This window comes from Anopheles funestus, chromosome 2RL (genome assembly GCF_943734845.2).
Source record: "Anopheles funestus chromosome 2RL, idAnoFuneDA-416_04, whole genome shotgun sequence".
Lineage (NCBI taxonomy): Eukaryota > Metazoa > Arthropoda > Insecta > Diptera > Culicidae > Anopheles > Anopheles funestus.
In genome coordinates this window covers 41,984,010-42,011,977 of record NC_064598.1, presented here as the reverse complement: position 1 = coordinate 42,011,977, position 27,968 = coordinate 41,984,010, and the positions used below count along the sequence as shown (strand labels likewise).

General features: G+C 42.8%; 1 protein-coding gene across 1 annotated transcript; it reads right to left on the bottom strand.

Moving 5' to 3' along the window:
* Nucleotides 1-42: 42 nt before the first annotated feature.
* Nucleotides 43-26,392, bottom strand: LOC125761254 (polyhomeotic-proximal chromatin protein-like). The gene is made up of 7 exons (XM_049422207.1): nt 25,914-26,392; nt 8,851-10,712; nt 8,267-8,774; nt 7,999-8,179; nt 6,524-7,925; nt 2,088-2,846; nt 43-1,983 (listed from the first exon to the last, which is right to left on the bottom strand). Exons 1-7 carry the CDS (start codon nt 25,949-25,951, stop codon nt 1,058-1,060), a joined length of 5,676 nt encoding a protein of 1,891 aa, XP_049278164.1. The 5' UTR covers nt 25,952-26,392; the 3' UTR covers nt 43-1,057.
* Nucleotides 26,393-27,968: the final 1,576 nt, after the last annotated feature.

Genomic DNA, 27,968 nt, shown 5'->3' with positions numbered 1-27,968 from the left:
AGCATTTTCTTTCGATAGAATTAATATAATACAAAGGATAGATCAGTTTGTTTAAAAATTTGCTTGCATATGTATATTTTTACCCCCACTTTATCAAATAACATGTACATTTTGCAAAAAAGAATATACTTTTTTACTCCTTATTAGCGCTATACAGTCACACGTCAGTTACAAGCGTTGCTAAGCGCCCTTACTTCTACACGGAAGTAGTTTCGTTTAGAAAATTACATCGCCCAATAGTGATAAATAATGGCGGAACTACTTTGCTGCCTTTCTCTCAACATGAACATGCACACTTGCTCGCTAAAATTCGCTCTAAAAGCAAATATGTTTGCCTGTGTCTCAAGGCTTTGTGTTCACCGATTTCTAATCTCCTATCCACAATTGTTTCATTTTCAATTTCATTGCTTGATTTAGAGCTTTTCATATTGGTCAAGTTTCAACGTAAACGTAACATACTGAAGAAAAAGAAATTTCTTTACATAGTTGTAATTTTGAAAGCTCCTTCACACAAATCATTATAAAATATGATACGAGCGGGCGTTTTTTGGGGTTCTTTTTATAATATTAATACAGTAATCTGTATAGTTCTTTAGTCTACCTAGGTATTTACATTATAGTATGCAGATTTTCTTTGAAATTCAGTTTACCGAGAGAAATCTAAATAATGTTAATGACATTGCTGCTATTCTATTTCGTACGTTGCTGCTACATTAAATGCTAAAACATTTCAATGACACCCTAGCTTAGTGGCTACATTTCTTGTGTGTAATATTTCTTACAGAAAATTCTAATCAGTTCTATTAATGGTGGAAGATGTACAGCAAAATAGGTTGGAACGAATATGTAAGAAAGATGTAATAAATTAATCGTTTTGATTTTCCAATCTTTGTTATGCTGACGATACCTTCTTTTTCTCCAGTGACTCTTTTTGTGTACGATTCCTCCTCTATCCCCTACTGACATGTGCTAAGAACAATACTCTAACGTATTTTTAATTTTACAACCTGTATTTACACTTTTGTAAAGATGCAACAAAATTGCACCCCAAGAGAGCTTACGGTGCGGGCTGCGGTTGTCCTTCCGTTGGAGCGACGGTTGCCTTCATGAGGTTGACTCTCGCCACAATTTTTAATGCCGGCCCAAGCTTCATGTCCATCGTACTGACGAGATGGTTTTCTTTTAGCAGCAGCAACGCCTGACCATCGATCTCTTGGTTGACGAAATCTTCCGCATAATCTGCACAACCCGGAAGGCCCCGAATGAAGTCGTACACATCCTGTACCGACCATCGCAGTATGGAGGATCCTTCATCGCTATTGGCAGCAGCAGCGGCAGCGGCCGCAGCAGCAGCCGCTACTGCCACTGGTGTCACTGGTGATGCCGGAACGTCCGCAATCAGCATGGCCGACGTTGGTTGTCCTTGTGCCATACCGCTCGCCGCCGGTTGTAGTAGACCCTGTTGCTGTTGAAGCTGCAACAGCTGCTGCTGTTGTGCGAGTGTACCCGGTTGAAGTACTCCGGCGGCCTGCATCTGCTGTTGCTGATCCAAATCCAGCTTAATGTTGGGCAGAACTCCTCCAATGGCAGGATTTAACATCGGCGAAGCGGCTAGCGCCGCAAGCGGAAGGGCACCGAGTGAAGGATCGACACCTGGCACTACAACACCGGATGGGTTGGATGCGGTACCGAGCATACCGTTCATGGAACCAACGATCGAAGGATCTACCGTCGTTGCTACCGTTGTTGGTGTTGTTGGAGGTGCTGTTGAAATCGCTACTCCGGTTCCACCATTTTGTACCGACGATGATATCTGATCCGGAGAGCCTTGCTTGGCTGAACGTGCACAGGATGCGCTGCAGAATCGTTTCCGCTTCATCTTGCTGCGCATTTCCGCCTTGCCGCATACCTCACAGTTGCCCGTATCGCCTGTTTGATTCGATGGTGAAAGAGGACTATTTCCATCATTCGTAGATCGTTTTTCTATGGGAGTGCGAGATAAGAAAAGATCGATTAGTAAACAATATTTAGCAGATAACTGTGAGAGTGAGATCCATATGTCTCTTTTCAAAACAATGTACACTTACTCGGTGGTTCATCGGAGCTGTCCCGTTCCGGATATCTTTGCCGCTGTACGGCAAATGGTTCATTCGCTTCCTGTATCACGAACCCCTCGATAACGTGCGTCAGCACATTCGGTTTGATTGTCGCCTTTGGAATTCCACCCTTATCTGCGCTACTGCCTGTCTTCGGTGGCAAACCACCGGTCGATCCACCGGTGGATGGAGTCGTAACACAAGACGTTGCAATCGACCCGGCGGTAGACACACTTCCGTTCGTTGAGAGCAATCCATTGGGGCCAATGTTACTAACCGGTATTGCTGACGTGCCCGTAACCGTTGCGATCGCTGTCGTAGGCATTGGGGATGACGAAGTAGTAGATGTAGCGGCACCGGTCGTCATCGTTGTGGTAGCGGTGGTAGAAGCACCCGATGACACCGTCGACGTTGCTGCATTGAAATCTTTTGACGCATCATCAGCTGACCCGGTGGTTGGTGCAGTGGCTGTCGCTGATGAATTCTGGGTTGTGGTTACACCGCTACTCACGGTTGTAACAGAGGTGGGAGATACTGAGGCAGACTGTACTGAAGGTACGGTCGTGGTTGAGGTGAGCGATGACAAAGAAGTTGACGCATCGGTAGTGGATCCGTTGGAATTGGTCACCGTTGTGCCGGTACCGGGTGCAGGCGTTGTATCCATCGGAGTACTAGCGATACCGTTCATTTGGCCATCGGATGCGCTATCCGTGGCAAGTGTACCAGCAGTCGATGTTGATTGATCCAAATCTGTGCAAAGGGAAATATGAAACAAAATTAGTAACTAATTATTTTGTTAAATACACGATTAAAAGATAAAGCTCTAGCCGCGATTTAAAATGATTTTGAATAAAACGATGCTAAGTTTATGGGTGTTGATTGATTCATTCAAAACCCCAATTATCCGTGCTCATCGGATCTCGGGGCTTATCATATAAGCGAATAACACGACTAATAGGTACATCCAGTTTAGAGGAAGGATATTTGTGTGTACTTTACGCTTTAGATGTTATTTTACTTAAATATTTATTGGAATTATTAGCTTTGTTTTAACAAAAAAAAATATATTTCTTGTTTACACTGTTGAACCATTCATTTTTGGCCATGATTGCTTTACAATAAATATGCCAAATCCCGTTTGGATGCACCGTTTTCGAGCTACACGGATAATCCGACAGCCAAGACCACAAGCAGTCAAACAATGCCCCGAGAAATCGGAGTTCCTCCATCATAAGTAGTGCTGCTCACTCTACTTGTAACATTTAAATGAGCTGAGCTTCATCATCTACAAAATCGCTACACGCGGACAACACAAAGCTCACTGTGGAAAGTGAAGTGATTTTAGGTCAATTAACACTTTGATCAAAACTCACTGTTGACACAACGGTTTTTTGGTGGTTCGCTCCATAAAACCGTTAGTTCTACATAACATAGTTTTATCTATTGACTTATCACTAATACGGTGATCATGGAATTAGAAATTTAAATGTAACATTTTGTATGCGCATCCCGCCGTAGAGTTTTAAAAGTATTTTGACATAACTGGTTTAAAACCACTTGTGCCTTGGGTGAATTTAATGTGAACGATCATTCATCCAAGCTTTTAGAATAAGAGCCCGAAGGAGAGAAACTTCATGGGAGAGAGAAATCGAAAGATCGAGAGAAACATAAAAAGAGTGAAGAGATGGCCCTTATGCGATAATTATATTTCTAGAATTCGCGAATGCCGAAAAGTATTTGTTAAACTGTTAAAGAGCAAACAGTACAGTGTTAAATAAAGAGAAATTCATCGTCAATGTGACATCAATAAACCTGTACATTTGCCTTTTAAGTGAAGAATTAAAACTTCAACACCGGAAAAGCAAGAAGTTGAGCTGAAAGGCTAAATTCGAGTGATGAATGAAAGCTTATGTAGCAAAAACACAAAACTTTTATACTTTAAAAAATCAAAACATTTCACCTACACGTGTACACACCAAGAGTACACTAAATAGCACTCACTCACTCACTCATCACCACCTGTGCGCGTTCGTCCAAAAACTTCGATCCAAATGTCAGCTGCAAATGCAACTACTACTACACACTAGAAAGAAAAATGCACCTTTACACGTGACGTCATACTCTTCTCGTGTTGTTGAGTTTTGCAAAAAAAAAATGGAGGAAAAAATACCCTTAATGCTCCACATTCAAAGCAGGTGTGGGTAGAGCGCCTAACTCGGAAGCAAATTGCAATCAACTGTCAGCGGCAATGCTACCATGATTCATCTTCCTTTCCCTTTAAACTACCCGAACCACCCCCTTTCCAAACGGACACGTGCTGTGGTGGTGGGGTTTTCTCCACCACAAACAACACAACACTCAACCCCCTTCGCTTTTAAAAATGTACAAAACACTCACGCATACAGCAACGATGGGTAGTATGGTAGTAGTAGCGTGATGCACTACCACATTTTCCATGCTCCTACTATTACACGCGACGCACACATACAAACACTCACTCCACTCCACCTCACAAACACCGTATGCAGGGACACCTTTCCACCCTTGTGCGCTAATGCTCAATATATTATATCGATCACTGTGTCATTCGATGCAACATCGACCGGTCGACTACACACAACGGGAGTAGTAGAGTGGCCTTGAAACATCGGCACACGCCAAAACACGGTGGAGTTGAAGCCACGGAACTAATAATTAATCGCACACGTTACCATCAACAAAAAGGATACACTGAATCAAAAACCAAAACACACTTTTTGCGCCCGTGTACGCTCTTATCGCTTATCAATCGTCTCCGGGCGTGCTGTGCACTTTTCGTCTAAATGATAACACACCACCCACCGGCTGATATTCGAGGTTTGCTATCTAAATCCTTCCCAATCAAACAGACACAACAACAAAAAACAAAACAATCAAGATGCACCAAAAAAACAACAGATAAAAATGTGTTGCCCGACTACAACGCGACTAGACACGAAACAACACTGGCCACTCGCGTACTACTGACGCTCTCTGGCCGATTCCAGCGAATGTCAAGTTCAACATAGCGCCAACAAACGGAACTAACACACACACACGCGCGCGTAAATTTGCCCTTACTGACTCTGCTCACCGGTATTGACGTTCCGGAGTGTGTGTGTGTATGTGTTTGTGTGCTTATGAATGTGTGCGCTGACAACGCACATCCACCCTTCCCCTTTCTAATGGGGACTCTATCCACCCCACCGTCTCAAACCCTTACAAAATTCGCACACACTTCATCGTCAATGTTTTCGCATTTGCACGTTTGTCTAATCCGCGTGACCGACCACCAACACCAAACAGATTCGTCATTTTTATTGCTCCCCACCCTCCACCCAAAAAACCGGGCCACAACAAATGATGCCGCTGACACGAGATGCGAAGAATAATCTCTTCATTACAGCCGCTTTTGATCGTGCGGTTTGAAATGGCATCGCATGATCGTAACTATATTATCGATTTATTTCTATCGGAAGATCATTTCGGAATTTGTTTGATGCATGTTCAAAACAATTAGCAGCAAACATTTTACCGGACTACGAAACATGAGACCCGAATATTGCCAGCAATTTTAAATAGCAACGAGACAACCCAAGTTTCCACATGAAATTGGTTGATGATTTCGAAACGATATATTCCTCATTGTCTGTGACGCGTACCCATCAATCCGCTTGCCACGACTAGCACGTGTGTGTGTGCGTTTTTTTTCGCAATGAAGGTGGAATATAGGGGAGACACAGCGAATAATTATTCACACTCGAAAGCCGCTTTTAGACCGCTTGGACCAACACACTGGCGTACACAGCGGCGGTTGATTGTTGTGTACCCTTCTACTTAATGCGATGCGAACGCATTTCGTTCGATGGAAGCTTTCCCCGGGAACGGAGACCGAAAGAGTTCATCGCACGGTGAACTAAATCGCAATACAAAGCACCAACTCATACACCAATACACCCCAGCCCCCTCGAGAGAGGGGGAGGTTTTTGCGAATTAGAAGAAAACGGTTGTGCGAAATTTATCCCCCGCGGGTTCCTAGTCAGCGAAACGCTTAACGCTCATGAAAAGCTAATGCGTAGAATAGTGCTCTCGGGCAGTAAAATGAGGTACGGGAAAATAAAACATTCCTATAAATGTGAAAGATTCACCGTTTCTCCTTGGCAAAGACAAAAACTATCGTTGTCGTATACATTCACCAGTATTCCAACACGTACCTGACGTACCCACATTACGAAACAATTATTCACACTACCTTGTGCGACAATATGACCCTAAACCTATCCCTTTATGACGTCCGTTTCAATTACATCCAACTCTCGCATCTTCGTGAAATAGCCATTTCTTATCTTACAACTAGAAAAAGCAAGCTTTCGAAAGGCATGTGTGCCAATATTTACTTCCAAACCTACCTTTCGCTTCCGTACCGCCAGATGCGGCGGGCAACTTTTCCTTCCCCGAACCGTCGATCGATGCACCGATGATTCCAGATTGAAGCTGTTGACTGCCTTGCGTTTGGAACATGCCCAACTTGACACCACCAACTGTTGCCTGCGGTGAACCCATCAGACCACCACCCTGTGCCATTGAGGTCGGTATCTTGCCTCCCGCGCTCATGATACTCATCGCCGTTGAAGTGACCGGTGAGCCAGGAAGGGAGGTCATGCCTGCCACACTTCCCGCAACAATGGGTGAACCAACAAGCATGCTACTAGTGGCCGCCGCAGCAATAGCATTCATATTGTCCAGCAGCTGCTGCTGCTGGATCTGTTTCTGAGGTGTCGAAAGCTGCTGCAACTGATGCATCGCTACACTGATTGCTTTCGGGTCCTGTTCCTTGCCGGCGTTAAGCAGTGCGTTGGTAGTAGCACCGGTCGATGCCGCCACCAGTGTTGCCTGCTGCTGTCCGAGTGAAGCGGTTGTCGTTATGGCACCGGATGAAATCGAAGGTATCGTGCCCGAACTGATGATCGACGCAACTGACATCGGAGCGGCGGAAAGGGATGTCATCGCAACGATTGGATTCGGTCCGGACTGGTGCACCGAGCTGGGCATCGAGGAAACCAGAATCTGTGAATGATGCTGCTGGGTGGACTGCAGTGTACCGGCAGCGACAACATTGGTTGTGGCAGCATTCGCATGATTGGCCGTTTGATGGATGGGCGAAATGGTGGCACCATTGCTCGTGACAACAATCGGATTACCCGCCATGCTGGTGATGGACACTGGCAGCAAATTACGATCGATCTGCAACGCCTGACCACCCTGCGATACGATAGTGGTACGATCAGCACCACCGGGTTGCCCCAGAGAGGTGGCCATAATCATCTGCGTGGTGGTGGCAACCGTTGCACCACCCTTTCCAGCCTGACCACCAACCGTCTGTTGACTGGCCAGTGCTTGAAGTGCATTTTGTTGTGCCTGCTGCTGTTGCACCTGCTGCTGCTGTTGTTGCTGCTGAGCCTGTTGCTGCTGCTGTGCTTGTTGCACTTGCTGTTGTTGCAGCAAAGCGTCGGAGGAAACATTGATCATCATGCCGGGTTGATTCGGTTGCCCCTGCTGGAACACGAGCTGGTGCACAATGTTGCCCTGCTGCGTACTACCAGCCGTTGCCGCCTGAACCAGTTGGCCCTGCTGTGCCGCATTCGTAAGCATCTGCGCTTGATTTGCTTGTCCCACTACGGCTTGTTGGAGAATTTGCTGCTGCAACTGTTGTATCTGCTGCTGTTGGGCAGCGGCTTGTTGCTGTGCTTGTTGATGCTGTGCCTGATGCTGTTGGTGCTGCTGTTGCATCATTTGTTGTTGATAAATAGCCTACGGGAGGAAAAGAAAAGGAAGCAAAGAGTTAGCAACGGTTCTTTGGAACTTTTAAACAGCTGTATCGTACCTGCTGTTGTAGCAAAATGTGTTGATTGTTCGTCTGCTGCTGCTGCTGCTGTTGTTGCTGAGCTGATTTGATGTGTTGCTGGAGCTGTAGTTGCTGCTGTTGCTGCTGCTTGCTGTCGCCCAAAAGGGGCATATTGAGCACAGCGGGACTGAGTGCAGTACCTGCGTTCATTAACACCATTCTAAAAAGGAGAAGAAAATTGATTCGTTTGTTTACTTAAGCTCGTATTTAATTAAGTTACGACGAAGGGACGGATGGTTGTACTCACTTTCCACTACTAGTAACAACTTGTTGCAGTTGCTGCTGAGGTGTCGTCGGTTGGCTAGTAGTTTGGCCAAGCTTTTGTGGTGTCGTTGTACCGGTTCCTAGCTCCGTCTTAATAATCGGTGCCGATGGACGAACCATCGGTTGCTTCGTACGCATCTTGTTACCCGCTTTGTTTAGCAGGCTCTGTTGCGCTTGGGCCGTCTGTGTTGACACGGACGGACGAATGGGTGATGTGCCCTGCGGCAGTATCTGGGGCCTTTGGCCTTGCTTCGTACCAAGCGGTCCAGTGAGCGTCTTTTGCGTCTGCAATGTACCACCCGGTCCGATGGATTGTGCGGTTCCAGCGTTTGCAGCACCGAGTGGTCCGCCCTGTCCAACGGACGCTCCTGTGTTTTGATTAACATTTCCTTGCCCGCCTGATTGTTGCTGCTGTTGCTGTTGCACTTGTTGTTGCTGCTGCGTAACCTGTTGCGGTGATTGAGTGATCGTGCAGGGCAGTGCAAGAGTTGCTAAAAAGTAAGGGTAGAAAAAGACCATAATTAAAACCGAATTTTCTTTAAAACAACGTTAAACAGTAAAACTTACGATTATGAGTCTGTGGCGCTTGCTGAAGCGTTTGTTGCGTACTCGGAAAGAACACATTCGGCGTGCCGTCCGGATTAGTGCCGCGTATGATGATCGGATTCGATGCCACAAGACCGTTCGGTGTGGACCAAATCTGCCCCGGCAGGGGCCACTGGGTTGAGAATTGCATCTGTTGTGGGCCTTGCTGCTGCAGCGGACTGAGCAGCTGTGCTGTTTGCATTGGTGTTTGGGACACCTGTACGCATTGCTGTCCGGCTGCGGCTGCCGCTTGCTGTTGTGTAAGTGCAGCCAAATTCTGTTGCTGCGCAGTACCAGCCGCACCGGTTAATCCCGTCGCCGTCCCAAGCTTCTGTAGCTGCACTTTTTGGCCCGATGTGGCTCCGGCAACTGAGGCTGCGGCGACAGCGTTTTGGAGCGCTTTTTGCATATCCTGCTGGTGGGTGGAGCCAGCTTTGTTGCCAGTTGCACCGGTTGCAGCAGCCACGGCAGACTGTGCAGCGGTCGCACTAAGCGCGGGAAGTAAATTTTGCGCTTGTGCTTGTGGCTGCGAGTTGACCACACTGACGGGTGAAAAGAACGTGAAGGGACCGTTAAAATTGCCCGCTCCGGTCGTCCCAATCACCTGCTTGCCGGTTGTCGTCGTCAGCATTTGTGGGGTGCCTTGGAACGGTTTGGAAGCCGTGATCAGTTGAAACTGTTGCTGGCCGCCCAGCGGTGGGAATACAATCGGTTGCGTGCCGTACAGTTGCTGGAGGTATTGTGCGTTCGAGATTGGCTGCTGCACGACCATACGGCCGTGAGGCCAATCGGTGGACGATAGCTGTTGCCCTGTCGTCATCGCTTGCAGCGGTGACATGGTGTTAAGGGCTGCTGCGGCCGCCGCTGCAGACTGCTGCTGTTGTTGCTGTTGCTGCTGTTGGGCGGCCTGCTGCTGTAGTGTTTGGGCATGATGTGGGCTTTGGGACGGTGCCACACCGCTTGCTTCCGCCAGGACCTGCATCTGTTGCTGCTGTGCTTGCTGCTGCTGGGCTTGCTGTTGTTGCTGCTGTTGCTGCTGAATTTGTTGCTGCTGTTGCTGCTGATGATCAACACCGGCCGAACCGGGCTGTCCGGTCGGTGTTGGTGTGTACTCCTGCTTCACCTGGATCGTGCCACCGTACGCTTGAATTTGCTGGTACTGGAATATTTGGTCTTGCGATAGCTGCAGTGGCACCGGGGCCTGCTGCGCCACCTGCGCCGGACTCTGGGATTTCTCCAGCGTGTCGGGAAGAAAGTCGTACGGTTCGTCAAACGTGATACCCGCCTTCTCGGCAAGCGTTTCCAAACACTTCAGCGACGATCGATCGTTACTATCGGCGGGTGGAACGGTTCCACTACCCGTTAGGACGATCGTTGTCGTCCCGTTGATGGTACGAAGGGTAGACGATCCTGTCGACTGGGAAGACGGTACGGTTTGTAACCGTAGCACTGGCAACTGAGAACTGTTCGGTTCACTACCAGCACCCGTACCCGATCCAACGGACGTTATCGTTTGATGAGGCGAAAGGGCACTCGGTGCCGTACAAGCAGCTGCAGGCGATTGCGCTCCGGCCTTTATAATTGGATTCCACGGCAGTTCTATAGTGACAATGGTTGCCGTATTACTCGAGTCGCTCACAACCTGTTGTCTTGTACCGCTGGCAGCACCTGAGCTCGGGCTGTTTACGTACCCAACCCGTACGAGGCTGTTGTCTTCGTTGGTGGTTTGATTTTGGGGCTTTATTGGCTGTAGCTTTTGTAACAGTAGCTGCTGCTTTTGCGATTGATTCTGTTGCTGTTGCTTTTGCTGCTGCTGCCTTTTAAGATTGTCGTAGTGTTCAGATCTGTGAAGGAAATACGAGATAATAAAAAGAAATTGTAAGTTGTACGCATTTTACAAAAGGGACATTTTACATTGTAGATGCAAAAAAGTTATTTAATCGCATTTGAAAGGATTCAAAAAACCCAATGGGATAGACAAAAGTTCCTTCAAGAAGTTGTTGATGATGATAAGCTCCACCTCTTACCCCTACACAGGTTTGAGAAGGACGAAATTATCTTTACGATATTTTGAATCTAATAATAATAAGCAAAAAAACTAGTAAGTTCAATAACCAAAATATAAAATCAATATAAATATTATTTTATATTCATAACCAATGCACATCGTTGTTATTCGTGCACTTTGGTCCAACGAGTTCCTTCAAACGAAAGGAATATTTTTTCCCTTTCTATCGCAAAAACAGGAAGCATTCCGTAATCGGATTGCGGCTCATCTCATTTTAATGAAACGAAGTTATTCGGAGCATCCATATATTTAACCACCCGAAGTAGCACTAGACAGGACAGAGTAGAACATAGTGCGTTCAGGGGACAAGTGAAGACGAGTAGGAAAACACGTTTCAGACATTCGGTTCCGACCTACACACGTTTACGAAGAGTTTCCCGATTGGAATCAAGGACTAAAGAGAAGAGAAATAGCTAACCTTATAACAGTATCGGTGTTGTGCTCAATGTATTGGCAAAACCGTTTACGTTCCGAGGTGGAAATGTTCGGGAGGAAGAAGCACTTTCAGAAAGCACCAAAGAGTGCATAAATATAATTATACTATAAGATATGTAGAATAACAGATCGAGGGCTCAGATATAAATGTATCATAATACCATTAAAAGGCATTAAATCGAATCGAATATTACCTCCACTCTCCAACAAAACCGAATATTCCCAACCTTAATAACTCAAACATTTTGACCACCCATCAATATTGATGGAAAGTGCAAAGATGGAAACATAGAACTTGATGTGGGGAAAATTTAATTGGACAACATGCTTTCGGAGTACAGCAATCGAATTACTCCGTTTGTCTGCATTGTCAATCCACAGTAATAACTATTCAACAGGTTGGTAGATGGAATTTTAAGAACAATAGCAGAAAATCGAAAACAAAATTGACTTCTGGATCGACCAGAAACGCATATTCAATTCTATTATTTTTTATACTGGATAGACTGTAAACAAAGTCGGGACAATTCTTTCATTAGTCACAAATAAAACCGACAAATGAGGAAAGCATACAAGTGTCGAACAAATTTTGTTTTGTGTAAGCCTTTCCCTCAGGTTCATCGTTTTTGATCACTTTGTTAGAGAGATGGGTAGAGGAAACGTAACAATCGAACGGTGAATCTCTTTCGAAATTCCAGCAGCCCACAGGATTTAAGGAAGAGACAGACAGAAGCACAACGATGCAAACAACTGAAAAGCAAACATAACTTTCCAGACTGCAGTTCGTTTAGCTTCAAACCCGTACTAGGAACATTTTGTTCATTTTGGTTTATTGCTTAATTTTCATGTCCATAGAATGGTACTAAAAAGAAACAACAATAAGCATCGTTTAGTCGTGCTAGACAAGTTAACCTATTCGTACCAGACAGAAACAGGACAATCGTGTGTTTGGAAGGAAATGTAGAAAATCATGACGAAGAGGACAAGGATTTAAAATCTATTGCTCGTTTTTCTTTTTGACCTTAAAATGAGCTTTCTGTATCTTTAGTTCTTTCTTATAGTCAATATGGGTCCGGTGTAGTGGTTTCATGAGTTAACGACAATGTTGATTAATTTTAATTTAAATAACAAACATTTCTTTTTTTCAACACACGTAAAAGTGTGTTGAACATAAAGTGTGTGAAACATAAATTAGAACGTCTATTAACACAGTGAGATGAAATCCATCAAATGAATTATATTTAGTACAAATATCAGTTCAAACAACGTGTTCCTTTACACTGGAAAATGTACCAAATATCGTGTGTAAATAACACAAAACCTTCGCCAAAAATAATAAAGCAAAACCTCCAGGCTTGGAGCAACAAATGCAAAGGACTTAGGACAATCTGATAAACTTACAGAGTTGTCCGGTTCATTTTGAACCTATAAATTAATTTTTTAATTGTAGTAAAAGTTGTTTTTTATCAACAAAAGATTGACGCTTAATTTCCTTGGTTGGTGAAATAGTACTTTACTAAAATAATAAACTTTCATTTCACAAGTTAAAACTGATCCAAAATCAACCCTGGACCATCTAGTTCAGAAGCGATTTACCACAATAAACCACCGAATGGTGACCGGCAGCACTCGTAAAGCCTACGTGTATTAAACATACGAAACCCAGCATGTGTACCTTTCCTGTTTGCTGGAAACATTCCGCAAAAAGCGTTATCCCATAACCTGCCACTAGCACAACATTTGCGTATCTTTGAATGTCATGTACCAGAGTCGTACCGTGTGCCACAACTAGAACGTAGTGGAGCAAATGGGTACTTCTAGAATGGGTATATCATACGATGAATCGAAGATGTGCACACATGTCGATGGTCAGGATGATTGATTCTAGTGTCTGCGTTGCTGCAAACCGTACCAGAACCGTTCCCACTATGTTTATTAAAGCACATGAGGGGAAGAGCACATTGGAAAACAAAGCCAGACGCATTCATGGCAATCGCAGGGAAGCAATAAAGTGGACATCCAGAATTTATCCCAAATGGAAATTGAAGTTGTACTGAGGAGTGTGTTTTGGTCCAGGGGACTTCTAAGAAGCTGACAAAAGACCTAAAAAGGTACAGTGGTGCTTAATGAAATAAAGACAAATGAGCAATTCAACATATTCAGTTCAAGGAAATAAATATCCTTCATAATATAACTTTAAAGAAGCAATTAATTATTTTATTTTGTTGTTAATTGTCAATGTTGTTAATTAGATTTAAATTGAGTCAATAAAATTGCCTTCAATTGCGTCAATTAAGTCAATAAAACAAGTCAAATTAAAAAACATATGATTAAATCATATATCATAATACAATCAAAGACGACCATATTTCAATGACCACCACTGTATATTGAGATAATTTGTCTGGCCTGGCCGTTCCTAAAACAAAAATATAACCTTTATTAAGTACATCAAAGGTTCTTCTCAAAGAAACCGATTATTCAGGGTTAAAGGTAGCAAAATACCTCAAATAACACACATGCGGACATTATTCTTACAACACGTCCACGCACCAGATGTCAACATCAAACCACTCTATCCAATGTCCAACATCATCACATCTTTCAACCCTAATAAAAGTTTCCTCTATTTGTTGGAAACCTGTGACAGCCAAGTCCAAACTTCCCGATTGTGATTGACTCTTTGGCGATGATTGAGATGGGAAACAAAAACAAAACAAACTTCCACAGAATGTTGCATATGTATCAGACAGCCTCTGCACAAAAAGGATATTACTACACCTCCACTTTTAGCATGTCCGGGCAAGTAACATCAACCACACAGTTAGTTCATCACCATCAAACGACAACGATTTGTAACATTCGTTCACGGTTTTTTTTTTTGGTAGGTATGAAGGGTAAAAAAAACTTCATCATTTGTGTGTTTCTTTTGGGGTTTTTTTTGTTTGAAGTTTGAAATACGATTCTAAAAGAGAGCTTACTCCCGCGAGAAGTATGAAGATCGAGCCGAGTTTTTAGTTCTCTCACTTCGTTACTGGTTAATTGCTTATGGCTGACCCCTTGTGTCTCCATAGCCTTGCCCTGGAGATACTAAAATTGTTTACGTACACCACATCTGCCCGGCAGCAGTAAGCATCTCGGCAACGACAAAACATCATCTCATTCTGCAATAAAAGTACGATGCATTCCTGGCTTAAACCTTGCAATTATGGAAATAGGCTCCAAGCCCGTGTGCAATATCTCTACCGGTGACGAAGCCGGCCGGCCAGCAGCTACGATTCGGGACAGTAAAATCTTACCCAGTGCTGTAGGCCACAATACATTTGGGGGGAACTCATCATTGGAGTAGGAGGACTTTAAGCGGGCGATTCCTACCGGTGCAAATTAACCTTCAATATTAAATTTATGACTACCTGGGTGGAATGATTTTCTGATGAATCGTTGAAGATCGCGCCTGAGAGTGACACGGTACAGAGCACGAGTGTTGTGGCGATGTGTAAGCGAACAGCAATAACAGATTACGACCATGACGGATATAGGATTCCGTCGCAAACGAAACCTTCCATGGGTCTTATTTCGCAACACCCTCGTACTGACTGATCCTCTCCATCAGTTGCACCATTCTTCACTTGCCTTTCTTCTCTACAGCAGCCTCACTACGGTGCATGTTACTTCATTGTTTGTGATCCTCGGTCAGAGGATCCAATGATTTCATCTTGTCCCTTGTGCAAAAAAAATCTGCTCTCTAACGCTTCTTCGCAAGGAACTGGGAGAAGCACATCTTCCAATGAAGAACGAATTCGAAAACTGGTTTCAAAGCCGTAAAATTGCCCGAAACACCTTCTGGTCATCAATAAGCAGACACACCACGATGCACGATCGGACAACAACAATGGGCAATGGACAGCATCATTCAGTGGTGGCCATCCGTTACCCATTTAAGGCACCGCGCGCAATGTACCGGCCGGCGAGCATGAAGCAAAGGTACCAAACCCATGTTATATTTCATGCCTGTTCCGTAGAATATCACATGCTACGGTTTCCGGGTGAGAACAATTTTAGACACAATCGACCAATTGGAAAGGGTTGCCCCACCCGAACGTTGATGCCGTTTTGAGAGAACCGTAAATCGCTTTTGCGATAGACATCCTCTTGCTGAACCGAGGGCACAAATACTACCTCCGAATGCATGGATGCAGTTGTTAAATTTATAGAACGGTATAACATACCACACACGAAATGGTTATTGGTGCACAGGACACAATTTACATTTGTGGGAATGCAAAAAAAATAGAAGGACTTAATTGACGTTTATGTGTAAAACCTTATCGCTACTCTTCTTATCTAACACGTGTCTAATACGGAATTTGTAACTTAGAACCAAATAATACATTACAAATACAAATAGTACATCCACTAGTGATCACATACTTATTTTTTTTTAATTTATTTGGTTATCTCCCGAATCCCGATCCCAATCTCTTGGGGTGACTCGATGGTGTATGTAATAAACGGCACGGCTCCACACGGCAGGACCGGGGATCAAATCCCATCCGAACCGTCCTCCCGTAGCAAGGACTGACTATCCAGCTACGTGGTAAAATCCGTGGTGGTGACCGTGGAGGTCGTTATGCCAAGAAGAAGAAGAAGAAATCTCCCGAAAAATGCAAAAAATGTACCAGATTCAGTCTACCGGTACAGGGTTACAGGTTTGCAGGGTTTTCGCAATCAAAGTAACAGGGTTTTTGAGTTGGAGCTATTTCTCGAACTCAAATATGTTCAGGTAGATCTGAAATCCTTCCCACTTTTTGGGTCTTTTTGGAAGCTGAAATCGATTCTGAAGCACGAATTGTACGAAATGTACAAATTGAGGAAACTACGAACAGAATCGATTTCACCTTACAAAAAGTCCCAAAAAGTGGGAAGGATTTCAGATCTACCTTGACATATTCCAGATTTACTGGAAATAAATCCAGGAATCCAGGAGACCCTGAGAGGTCAATCAGTCAGCGCCCTTTACTAGTGTCCTGTTTTTATTAAATTAAGATATTACCAAATATGTATGCGATATTAAAAGAGAGAAACTCAGCAAAAGGCGGATATACGACGGTTGGTGTAATAAAACTGGTCATGTAATAAAACTTTAAGGACATACGAGCAGACATGGTGAAAGTTAACGTTTATAGGAGACCTTGCAGGAATGCAGTTTTCTTCGCACATTTTTTTTTTAATTTTCTCTTTCTATTACACCCATGCAGTGGAAGGTGCAATTAAAGGAATGATGACTTTATTGTTCATTGGTCAGTTGTACAGTTTTAAAATAACATTCCGCTTAATTGCACCTATATACATACAGTGTGACCAGAACTACCGATTTATCTGTATTCCTACCGATTTTTGATTAGCCTACCGATTCACAGACAAGCACCCTGAAACTACCGATTTTTGAAGAATCCTACCGAAAATCACAGATTTTTCTTAATATGGGTGAAGAAGTCATTAATGTCATGAATAAATTGTCTACAGACAATGAAACACTGAATGTTTCTCCCAAGGTTTGGCTCTTTTTGTGTCGCTGAGAACGACAAAATTCACAACATTTCAACATTTCCATTTACCCTGCGACCCCCCCCCCCCCCCCCCCCCCGCTCACACGTATTAGCTGAAAAGAACATGAGGCGAACAGAATTAGGATCATACCGACAACTACCGATAAATTTTTTGCTTTCCTACCGATAACGAGGAAAACAATCTGGTCACACTGTATACATACGGTGTTGATGAATATGTCAAGAGGGTGGTGTATAATTACCCTCGCAACGCCAAAGCATCTGCCATGGCACGCTGGGCGCTTTCACCTCGAGAATGGAGACTCGACGAACCCTGCATCTTATCCGTAGTCCTTTTTGACATTTCAAAACATACATATAGCAACCCTTTAAACGCGCGTCCAAATAGCCTACTTCGACTAACTTTCTTCTGTTTCCCCTAGCGAAATAACCTCTCTTCTTGGTGAATGTATTTGATTTTTGTGTTCAAAAAAAAACTACCCCGTAGTAATGCAAGAGCCCCTGAGATAAAACTCAAACGAACAAATCCACCCCGGGACAATAGCGGCATGCTGCATGATTTTGCTGTTGCAGCTTTTTGGTCCCTTCGCCACACATGTAGCATGTATGTGTGTGTGTGTTTGGCCTTTCTTTCATACTCTTTCTCTCTTGTTCTCACCGAGTTCCCGCTGCAGGATGTAAAATGAATGAAACAACGGGAAATCTGCACACATTTTCCTCGGACACATCCATCACCGGGACGCCATAGAAGCAACAACGAAAAAAAATACACCAAACACGCATGCCATCCCACCCCACACCTCCCTTTCTCTAATTCCTTTCCACCCGGTAACATCAACGAATACAAAACGGTAGCGAACAAACCTGGTTTTCGAACAAACACACACCGAAATATTCGTTTAGACAAAAATTAAGAAGAATTTTCTCTCTCTCTCTCTCTCTCTATCTCTCTCTGTTTTTCATCCCTTAGAATGTTTCGCAAAAGGGGGAGAACGCATGGGGACGCCTTCTCTTTTCTAACAGCAACAAAAAAAACAGAAAAAAATGCAAACAAATAAAAAAAACAACAGAATCCCCCCTTCATAAAGAAGGTAAACGAAAATTGTTGGAAAAATGCATTTTTCCTAATTTTTTTTTTATTTGCCAATGCTGTTACTTTCATATCATTTTTTTGCGTGTGTTGCATTCAGAGAATGTTGATGTATGTTCTTTTAACAGATCATCGGAACATATTGAAGGAGGAGAAGGGACGAGGAAGAATAGGGGAAGTCCCCTTTTTCCACTACGATGGCGTACATGAAATCGTCGTTTTTCATCATGCTATTGGTTCTTTCTTTCTTCTACGTTTTTTCATATGAACCCTTTCGCTTCCTAACTTTGTGCGGGCATTTGTTTTGTACTTTCCGTTTGTTCCCCGTTTTTTTCACCCATTTTCGTTGCATTCGCGTGCCGAGTCTACACACCGACGAGCCAGCCAGCTGCGATGATGATGCGTTACTTCCGGTTTATAGCTTTGCACAATCTGATGCCCTTACTACCACCCCACCCCATATAGCTTGGTCTCTTCCCTCCGCTTTCCTACGCTCTTTAAGAGTTTTATGCTTTCCTGTACTTTCTTCCTTCGTGGGGTGGTAGCGATGGTTTTTTTTGCTCTGTGCCAAATTTTCACACAAAAATTGCACACACGATAAACGGTTATGGGGACGGGGAGAAAATCCCTTCGAATAGATAAAAGTAGGGAAAAAATTCGTGCATCATGAGGCGTTCAAGAGACCACTTATGTGCCGCGAAGATATAAAATGGGCATGAATTCCCTCTCTCCTCTCTTTCTCTCTTTCTCTTTTCCCATCCTTGTTCGGTGTGTGATTGAGAAAAATTTGATAAATTACTTTGAAATCATCCATAAGTGAACATAAACGCCTTTCCTTTTTTTGGTGCTCTTTTCCCTAATTTTTTGGGAAACAAGAACAACATAAAAAACCACCCCTAAAACACATGACGGTGGAGAGGGTAGAATGTGTGTTATCGGCAGGGCTGAAGAAGAGTTTGCTCGATTGATGGATAGAAACAGGAATTTTCAATTTATTGCACACATGAGGAAGAAGAAAAAACGATGATAGAAAAGGGCCATACTTCATGCTTCGATTATTCGGTTGGTGATGCTAAAATGTGTGGGAAGTATGATTGGTTCTTTAAACGTTTATGTTTTTTTTTGTGATTGATTACCTATTATCTCTCGCTAATCAGCAATTAAAGTGCAAATAAAACACACATTGGCATTTTTAGTTATAAAAATAGTCAAGTAAATCATAAAAGACGAACAAAAAAATGATAAAAAAGGTATTTGTTTTTACTGTTGTTTTTCAATTATTGTTGAACTGTTTGATAGACAGCATCCACGTTGCTTTCCAGCACATGCGTGTGGCTGTTGCCTTTGTCTATGTATGTTAACATTCTTTCCTGTACCAAACCATGCAAAAACACAACATTCGACACATATTTTTCAAAATGTAAACCATTATTCTTTTTCTCATGCCAACGGATGAAGAAAAGAAGTAAAAAAGCAAAAAGAAAATGTCAATATTTACGTTAAAAGCATTATTTGTCTGTCACTTAAAATTGTAGAACATATTGGTTGTTAATGGATTATTTACTCAAAATTTATAAACTTTTCTTTCCTTCTTTCAGCCAATACGGGAGTTCGACGTAGTTCGAGAAAAGGTAATAAAAAATACAGTTACTAACAAATGGTACGATCGTCCAGAAGTATGAGATCTATCCGGGGCTACACACAAGACCTTTAGAGACTTAAATGTCCACATTGAAACTATTCACCCAACCAAACTAGTTCTACCAATAAACCAATTGGACAGGTAGTCAACCTTTTCTCGCACTTAAAAAGAACAGAAAACAGAAGAAAACATAATCAATATCTCCAATGATACTCTCAAATGCCCACAAACACCTCTTATTTAATCGGATTTCACACTCTGAACGAACATCATCACAAAAGCAACCAATAACAAATGCTCCGTCAAGGGTCTCCGGCCAGCGTTCTTTTCCTATTTCTTCTTTGCTTCATTTTTATGGAGAATGGCTTTATTAACCTCTTTTTTTGAGAGATTTTTATGTATTTACCAACTAAATCCACGACTCTTTCTTGGTGAGATGGATGAACAAAACTGTCTTTTACACATTGACAAACAAAGGACTGCTGGAGGATGCCTAAATTGAGTTTGGTTACGAAAGTTAGTATGCTAATTATGCTCCCTACCGACATGATCTTTTCCCTCGTTTCTTCAACTACTATTCGCTCATCGATCTCCCAATACCCGGAAGCGCATGTTCAGCCATTTGTGAAATGAAACATCAACGATAACACGATGTGACATAAAATGGAAAGCATACGGAAAAATGGAAAACAAAATTCCAAACGAGATGAAATTGGAAAACGTGAGCAAGATTAATAAAACACAAGTCCGTCTGTGTCCCATTCGGCACGAAAAATGAACTCTTTTAAGCAAGAATTTATTTTACATAAAAATGATATCTCTTTTTGTTTGAAAGGAGACTTCAAAGGGCTGTCTCACGTTACGTTTTTCTAATGTTGTTCTTTGAATGTTTTGGATGTATGGCAAACACCACAAAAGATCGAAATGATAATATGTTTGGGAAATAATTAATAATCGACTATTGCATTGGTGCCTCTTAGAAAGACGCGAAGTTTAGTTTGAAGAACTCCAAGAATAGATAGACAGAGATTTCAGATTTTCTTCCCCAAAAAACGTGATCAATAGGTTTGCCACTCTTATGTACCTGACATTGTCTGTCTGACTTCGATTATGTACTAAAACATGAAATAGTTGAAGAAATCCTTCTCCCTGTGTGATAGCTCCACAACGTCACGGAGGAACTCCGTCAATATCAACGTCATCAGAGAGTCGTCAATAAGGTACATGGGTATAGTTCTACGATCAATTCCACAACTCCATAACTTCATGAAGAAACATCCTTCAGAAACTGCTTGTCTCCTGTTCATTCGAAAATCTCTCACTCTCGATCTCGTTTTTTTTTTCTCTCATCCAATTTCAATTTCTAAACAGAGCATCCGTAAACGACGCATCCAAGTCTCCGGTTTTCCAGCTTTCGTTTTCATCGAAAGCTAGAACCACTACCACCAAGGAATGGTCGTCTCAAGCATCAAGTCCACCACACACTGGTGCACTGTCTGTGCAACGGGAGATTATCCGGCCAGTGTGCTTGAGAAGAATAATGCAATTTACATCCTTTCCACTTTGGTCACTATCTCATCCAAAGGGGGGAGTTTTCCCCCCAAAACAAAACAGGGAAAAAAGCATTTCATTTCCGTTTTCAGTAACTAACTTCCTTTGACTTTTCCTATTGCTTTCCACATCCACAACACTAACAACATTCGGGGAGAGATTTTGTCCTGCGTCCTTTTTACACGCTCGCATAACTTTCAGAAAACTGTTTTTTTTTGGTTCACCTATTGAACAAAGTTTTGTGTTGGCTTCATAAATCTTACAGCAACCCTGAGAAAAGCAAAACGCAAAGGGAGGAAAATGCTTTTATGCTATCAACTCCCACCACCCGGCCATCACCGGCTAGAGTGTTGTGTACATAGAGCCGACGTAGTACATACGCACGCATTTAGTGTGCGAATCCCGTAACCATAGTGAAAGAAGAAAGCACATAATGCGTTTAAAGGGTGGGATAGAGGATTTAGCAATTTCCCACTTTTTCTCTCCTTCATCCTTTCGATGGATGTACCTACCAGCAATTCGTATATCGAAACGTATCCGAACACATGGTTCATGCACATTCACAAAAGGGGGGAGCTCGTGGCTCGATGGGGTGGTACTTGGGAGCTATTAGAACGAGTAACTATTTCGACAGTGTGCGAACGAATGCAAAGGGCGCATGTGCCATTTAGCGGCAAACGAATGCGAAAAAAAAGCGTGTGCACCACAATGGCTCGATGGAGAAAGCTAGTAACTATCATTTGAAAGTATTTGCTTGGTTTATAAACGGAGAAATAGCTCTCCCTGTCTTTCCGACACAGTCTTGCCTTCTCTTGGAAGACAGGGTGGGTTTTTTATGCTTACCACCAAATAAATAAAAAAGATACATTATCCTGTTAGTAAGGCTAGTAATGGAGTTTTTATACAAAACTTTTTTTTGCAAATTCGTTCCAAAAACATGGAGAAATTTATTATCATGAATGGATAAATTTTGTTGCTCTATTTGAAGTAGTGTTCAAACTTCAATATAGATCTATTTGCAATAGTGTTCAAAATATCAACAAACTTATTTAAACAATGGAAACAAGTTTTGTGTAAGGACTGTAAGATGTGAAGTGAATAAATATAATTTTTTGATAAAGATTTCTAACAACCCCAAACATCGAATCTGCAGCTAAATTTCATAGAAACCGTTCTATTTTTTCAATGGATTGCAAGGATTTTTGGATCCATTTTCATTTATAAATATATCCCAATTCCCATTTATGTTCTAGAATAATATAATATAATAATATAATATTTGTTAAAGGAATTGGATGCAAGATTTGTAATGCAATGCAGCCGTTTCACTATCACTTAAAAACAAAAGTTTAAAAATGCTTAACATATAAAAAACATTTAGATTTTTTATTTACATTTTTTTATTTACATTTATTTACAAAACACATCAAATACAAACAACAGCGTGCAAATTAAACATACAATTAATATGACTTTGCTGTTCACAAAATATCCTAAAACACGAACAATGTCTACCTTAAACGATCCTTTGCTCGCTGCTGCTAGGAGAAGCAAAAACACCCAAAAACACCCTGCCATCATACCCTCAAAAGAGGCTTGCAAAAAGGTTCGATGTCCTTTTGCGTGGGGACCACCGTCTGTGCGGGTTTTGTTTTGCTCCTTTTGCATGTTGTTTCTCCCTGTCCGTTCCCTTTTCCTTTCTGCTGACAGATTCAGCATCCCATCGTTAGATATCACTATCTCTCTCTCTTTCTTTCGCTTTTCTCTTTTCCCCCGCTAATGTTTTGCGAGCTAAGCTCTTGCTGTCTCTCTTCCGCACTCGCTGAAACATGCTTCCAATCATCGTTTCATGCTTCGCGATCTCTTTCGCACTAATTCTTCTTGCGCAAATAACATAAAAAAACATAAATAACCAAATCATATTTCATTTGTGTTGTTTCATTCATAGTCCTATCGTAAATGTTGTGCACATGTCGGAAGATACCTCTTCTTATTTGCCATTTAATATCGTTGCACAAGTATCGGTGAAATCGGTGAACAAGAAATACCAACAGACATGACGATCATCATCACTGATATTTTTTTTTTTCGTTCAAGTGTGATGTCTGATGTTGTGTAGCATGTGTTTTTACCAGTCTGTCAACTGTCCTATTTCCCCCGATGTAAATTTTCTCTCCAGCATGCAAGAATCACAACAAGATTTGGTAACAAAACGTGATTTGCCATACAATTTGAAAAATTTTTTCCTTTTTTTTCAAAAACCATAACATAAGAAAAGAATTTTAAAACTATGAAACAAAAAATATATTTTTTCTGATTTTAATCACGTTTTTGGTTCGTAAGGATAAATATGTGGTTCTAGATCAGAACCAGCAATCATAAATTTTGGTTCAGCAATGTTAAAAAAGCAACAGCATGACATTGTATGCTTCGGATACGAAAAAACAGAGAGAAACTACAAAACAAAGATTTCCATTCTTTTCTTATTTTTCTTCTTGTTTGGTTTAACTTCTCATCCTGTCCTGTATGCTTCAAAAACGCCGGATCAACCGGTGCAATTTGACATACGCCAGCGATTCGATAAACAACAAACCCGGGTGGGGGGGGGGGATTGCATCGAGTGCGAAGAAGTAACACGCGCTTCGGATACAAGCAACCATGGTACAGAAAACAAAAGTGAGAAAAGTGCAAGAGAGTTTCTCTGTTTTATGCTCACGCTTCTTTCACATAGCAGCCAACATAGAGGCCGAACGATGCTTTGACAGATCCAAACAGCCCGGCTTGCTGCGTTTAAAGAAACGGGGCAAGAAACGCACTTCTTGCTGAGAGTTAGGTGCACGCTCTCAGAAGACTTGAAGACACCCAAAACATGCTCCATACGCTGGGCCAAAAAGGCAGTTCGGCTTCACCATCGCGATGGCACGAGGTCAACCAACATGCGATAAAGTGACAAGCAGGCAGCAGCATTGTCCGAAACCGGTTTTCTGGCTGGCCTTCTTCTTGGGTAGGCAGCAGCAGCTCCTGGAGCGTGGAGCGAACGGCTCTCTGACCCCCATGCAGTTTCGAAGCGTGTAGGATGAGATGGAGCAGGAAGATGGTATTTCCGTGCATGCTGTTTACTTTTGTGCTTTGTCTCTCTCACTCTCTTTCTCTCTCCCTCTCTCCCTTACGAACTTTCTACCCCCATTTATGCTGTGGGGATTTTGCATGTGCCCATCGTGTGAGGCATTACGCACACAGAGACACGGTAAGAAGTCTGCTACAGCTTCAGCTTTGTAAATCCATCACCCCCGAAGGGCACAAGCATAAAAAATGAGAAGTATTCTTCCAAAAATAACGAACGAGAATCAGTAGAGTGAGTAAGCAACGGAAAGGGGAGCCTCCAGACAATGCAGAACTTGACCGTTAGAAATGAAGCAACGAATGTCGATGTGTTTTTTTTTGTTCCGTTGTCCTCTTGTCGCGGAAAAATGGACGAGATCTTGAATCGCGAATATTTGCCGGTGAAAGACAGAAAAACATTGGAAGCAAAAATAGCAAAACGAACGAACGAAACAGCACGAACTGCACTAGGGGAGAGCTCACTATGGAGAGGATCCACGGGAAGCAAAGCAATAAAAATGGTCTTTGCCTCTTCGTCGACATCGTCGCCTACTACGCGCCGGATACTGTACACAGGGCATAACAAAAATAACTCGTTTATGCGGCAAACAGAGAGGGTTTTTTTTATTATGCGCAGAAGGGAGATGGAAGGCCTGGGCGAAATATGCACATGTTGCCCAGACAAACAGGATGAGGGAATACACGATTGAAGCCCTACTTTGTGTGAGCGAGCACGGGACAAAACTGGTTAGACGGGTTGGTTGGCGGTCTCTTCTCATCAACCTTCCCAAACCCCAATCACCCACCCCTAAATATCCAACTACAAAATCTATCCCCGACAGGGATCAGGTTTCGCCTCTTGAACTAGCTCTGAACCATCGCTTCGAAGAGGAGAAGTATAGATGAAAGTGTATTGGTAGGAACATAAACCATACACACACACACATGTAAAGATAACACGCCCGCTGTGTCCTCTTAACAGGATGGGGCAGTGGTAGGTAAGCAAACAGACTTGGGGACCGGGGGTTTATAGCACTTGGTCCACGGACTTCACATACGATCCTGTATAGCTGCAGAGCATTTGTATTTTTCTTGCATGTTCTGACTGACAGAATCGAACATGATTTCAAACAATGCTTAAGATAATTTATGGCTGGTCAATTTGTATAACAACATCAACCACCAGAAAAATTAACTCTCTAATGTCAAAAATGGCTAAATTCAATACATAGAATATCCTTTTTTTAACATGCTTCAATTCATGAAATTACATTGTTAAGAGCAGGACAGTATATACCCCTAGACGAGAACGTACAGATGAGAGACAAAAAAACAACATAAAACGAGATGCGAGATACACACCGCAACACTGCATGGTCCAAGTGTGCGTTGACGACGCTGTCAAAAAAGGGGATAGCGGGGCACGAATGAGAACCAAAGTAAAAGAAACGTAAAAATGTACGGAATCAAACGTAACTGATGAAAACAATCGATCGAAAGTAAGGAAAGGTAAAAGAAAGCATATACAATACATACAAAAGTAAGTTAAACTATATAAATAACAAAATAAAACAAAACAATAAATACCTTTTAGTAAAAAACATCGAACCGCGGGGTCGATCCATTTTAGTGGGACTTTTTAGGTTACCGCACCTGTCCCAGGGTGGGTGTGATGAAGGGTGGAGGGAGTTAAATTGAAGAAAAACTAAAGCGGCACGATGCTCACAAGCTCGTTAGGATACAGTTTGCGCATTGCATCGTGATACACAGCTGGGATGGGGATCTTGATAGAAAAAAACACGCACACCGAAACATACACACTGCGAATTATGCGATATAGTTGATCACGATGATCGAAAACGCCACACTGAGCAGTAACACATTCAAAATACACAGAAGCAACGGATGAGTTTAGTATAGCTTAATGCTTAATAAAATGTACAATAAAATGCACAAGGCATAAGATCAAGCGCACGGTAACGAAACAAAGCACGCAGCTGTAAACGGTTCCACCCCGAAGCATATATCCATCAACGCAATCGCAATACATAACAGGGAAGAAGGAAGGTTTTGGTACCTTTTGTATCCTTATCCTCACACAGCAAGCGGCTGATGAGGGCGAGAGTGAGACCGGTTGACATTTCTCTCATGCATTATTCCTGTTTTTTTTTTCGATGCGTGCAATGTTGTTGACAGTTGAACGGGGCCAAGCGGAACTGTGTGTGCCGTTGTGTCGGTGCTCACAATTTAGCGCATCCTTTTGGGGGGCGTGTGTGATGATCGATGATTATTAGTTGTGTAGCAGCGTTACAACCGTTGTGCCCGAAGTAACGGACAGTCATCAAGTTCTACGCTAATCACAGTGTGAAACACAAAACACCCAAAACCCGAAAGACGATCCCTTTTTGGGGGTGGTGGTCCAAGATACCATTGATCGTATGAATCAGTGGGCAGGGAAATGGCAATTACCATAGACACACACTCACACGCGCGCGCACGAACACACCGGATAGTAGATTGACCCGCTTTTACTAACCGTCCTAAAGGACGATAATTCACTAGCAGCGACCCACAGTCAGTGAGATTTGCGTTGCCTAATTTAACCCTCTCCACAGTTAAAAGAACAAACACAGTTTAACACACCGGACACCCGACATTAATGCGATGCTGTCTCACACGGAGCGAAAGATTTCGTGACACCGCAAGGAACGAAACAAACTGACTGATTCATTCGGCTCGTCCATTGTGCTTACCAGCCTTCACTTGCTATGAATGCGCTACTTCGACGAAACCCCCGGATACATCTGTAACGGTGTGTGTATGTGTATATGTGCGCGCCCGCTTACCCTCTCTCACGGGTGTATGTGTGTTAGTGCAGTCCACACGTGCTGGTGGTGAGAATGTATTTTCTCTCTCTCTCTTTTTCCATTGAAGCGTTAACTAAATTTTCAAGCACCCACACACAACACACAACCACCCCTATGGTATCTCTTTCCCACCTACAGTCGACGAGAGTGTGCTCTCTCGCTCACTCAACAATTCTTTGTTTCGTATCACGCTGTAACAGACCTTTCTATTCAAGTCTTTTGCTTCTTTCGCATTCTTCCACGTTTTGCTATCGCACATTGGGCTCTCCACACGTTCATTACACAAGGTTGTCAATAAAAAAAGAAAGTCAACGCACATAACAAAAAAAAATATTATACGACACATATACGCACACTGCCAAGAAGAACGGTTTGGATTGTGTGCGCGCGCACCCTCATAACACTGCATATCCACAGTTCAGTGGACCAGTAAAATTAAATACACCATTGCTCGCGTCTCGTTCTGGCATGCATGTTGAATTACTTTACCCTTATCAGCGCACAAACCCGGCAAAAGAGTCAACGAAAAAGTGTGTGAATAAGAAAATATCCTACATAAGTCCCCTCCATCGTTTTTCGTTTTCCAACCATTCGCGCACACATTCAAACGATGTATTGTGCGCATGCGTATACGTGATGTAGCAAGCGAGCGAGTGTGTGTGTGTGTTCGTTGCTTCAAAAAGAAAAAAAAAGCTTCGAAATGGGTAGCGAGAAAGAGTAGGCTGTATCTTTCCCAATGCTACACCGAGCCATATGAACGAATGAAATGGAATGA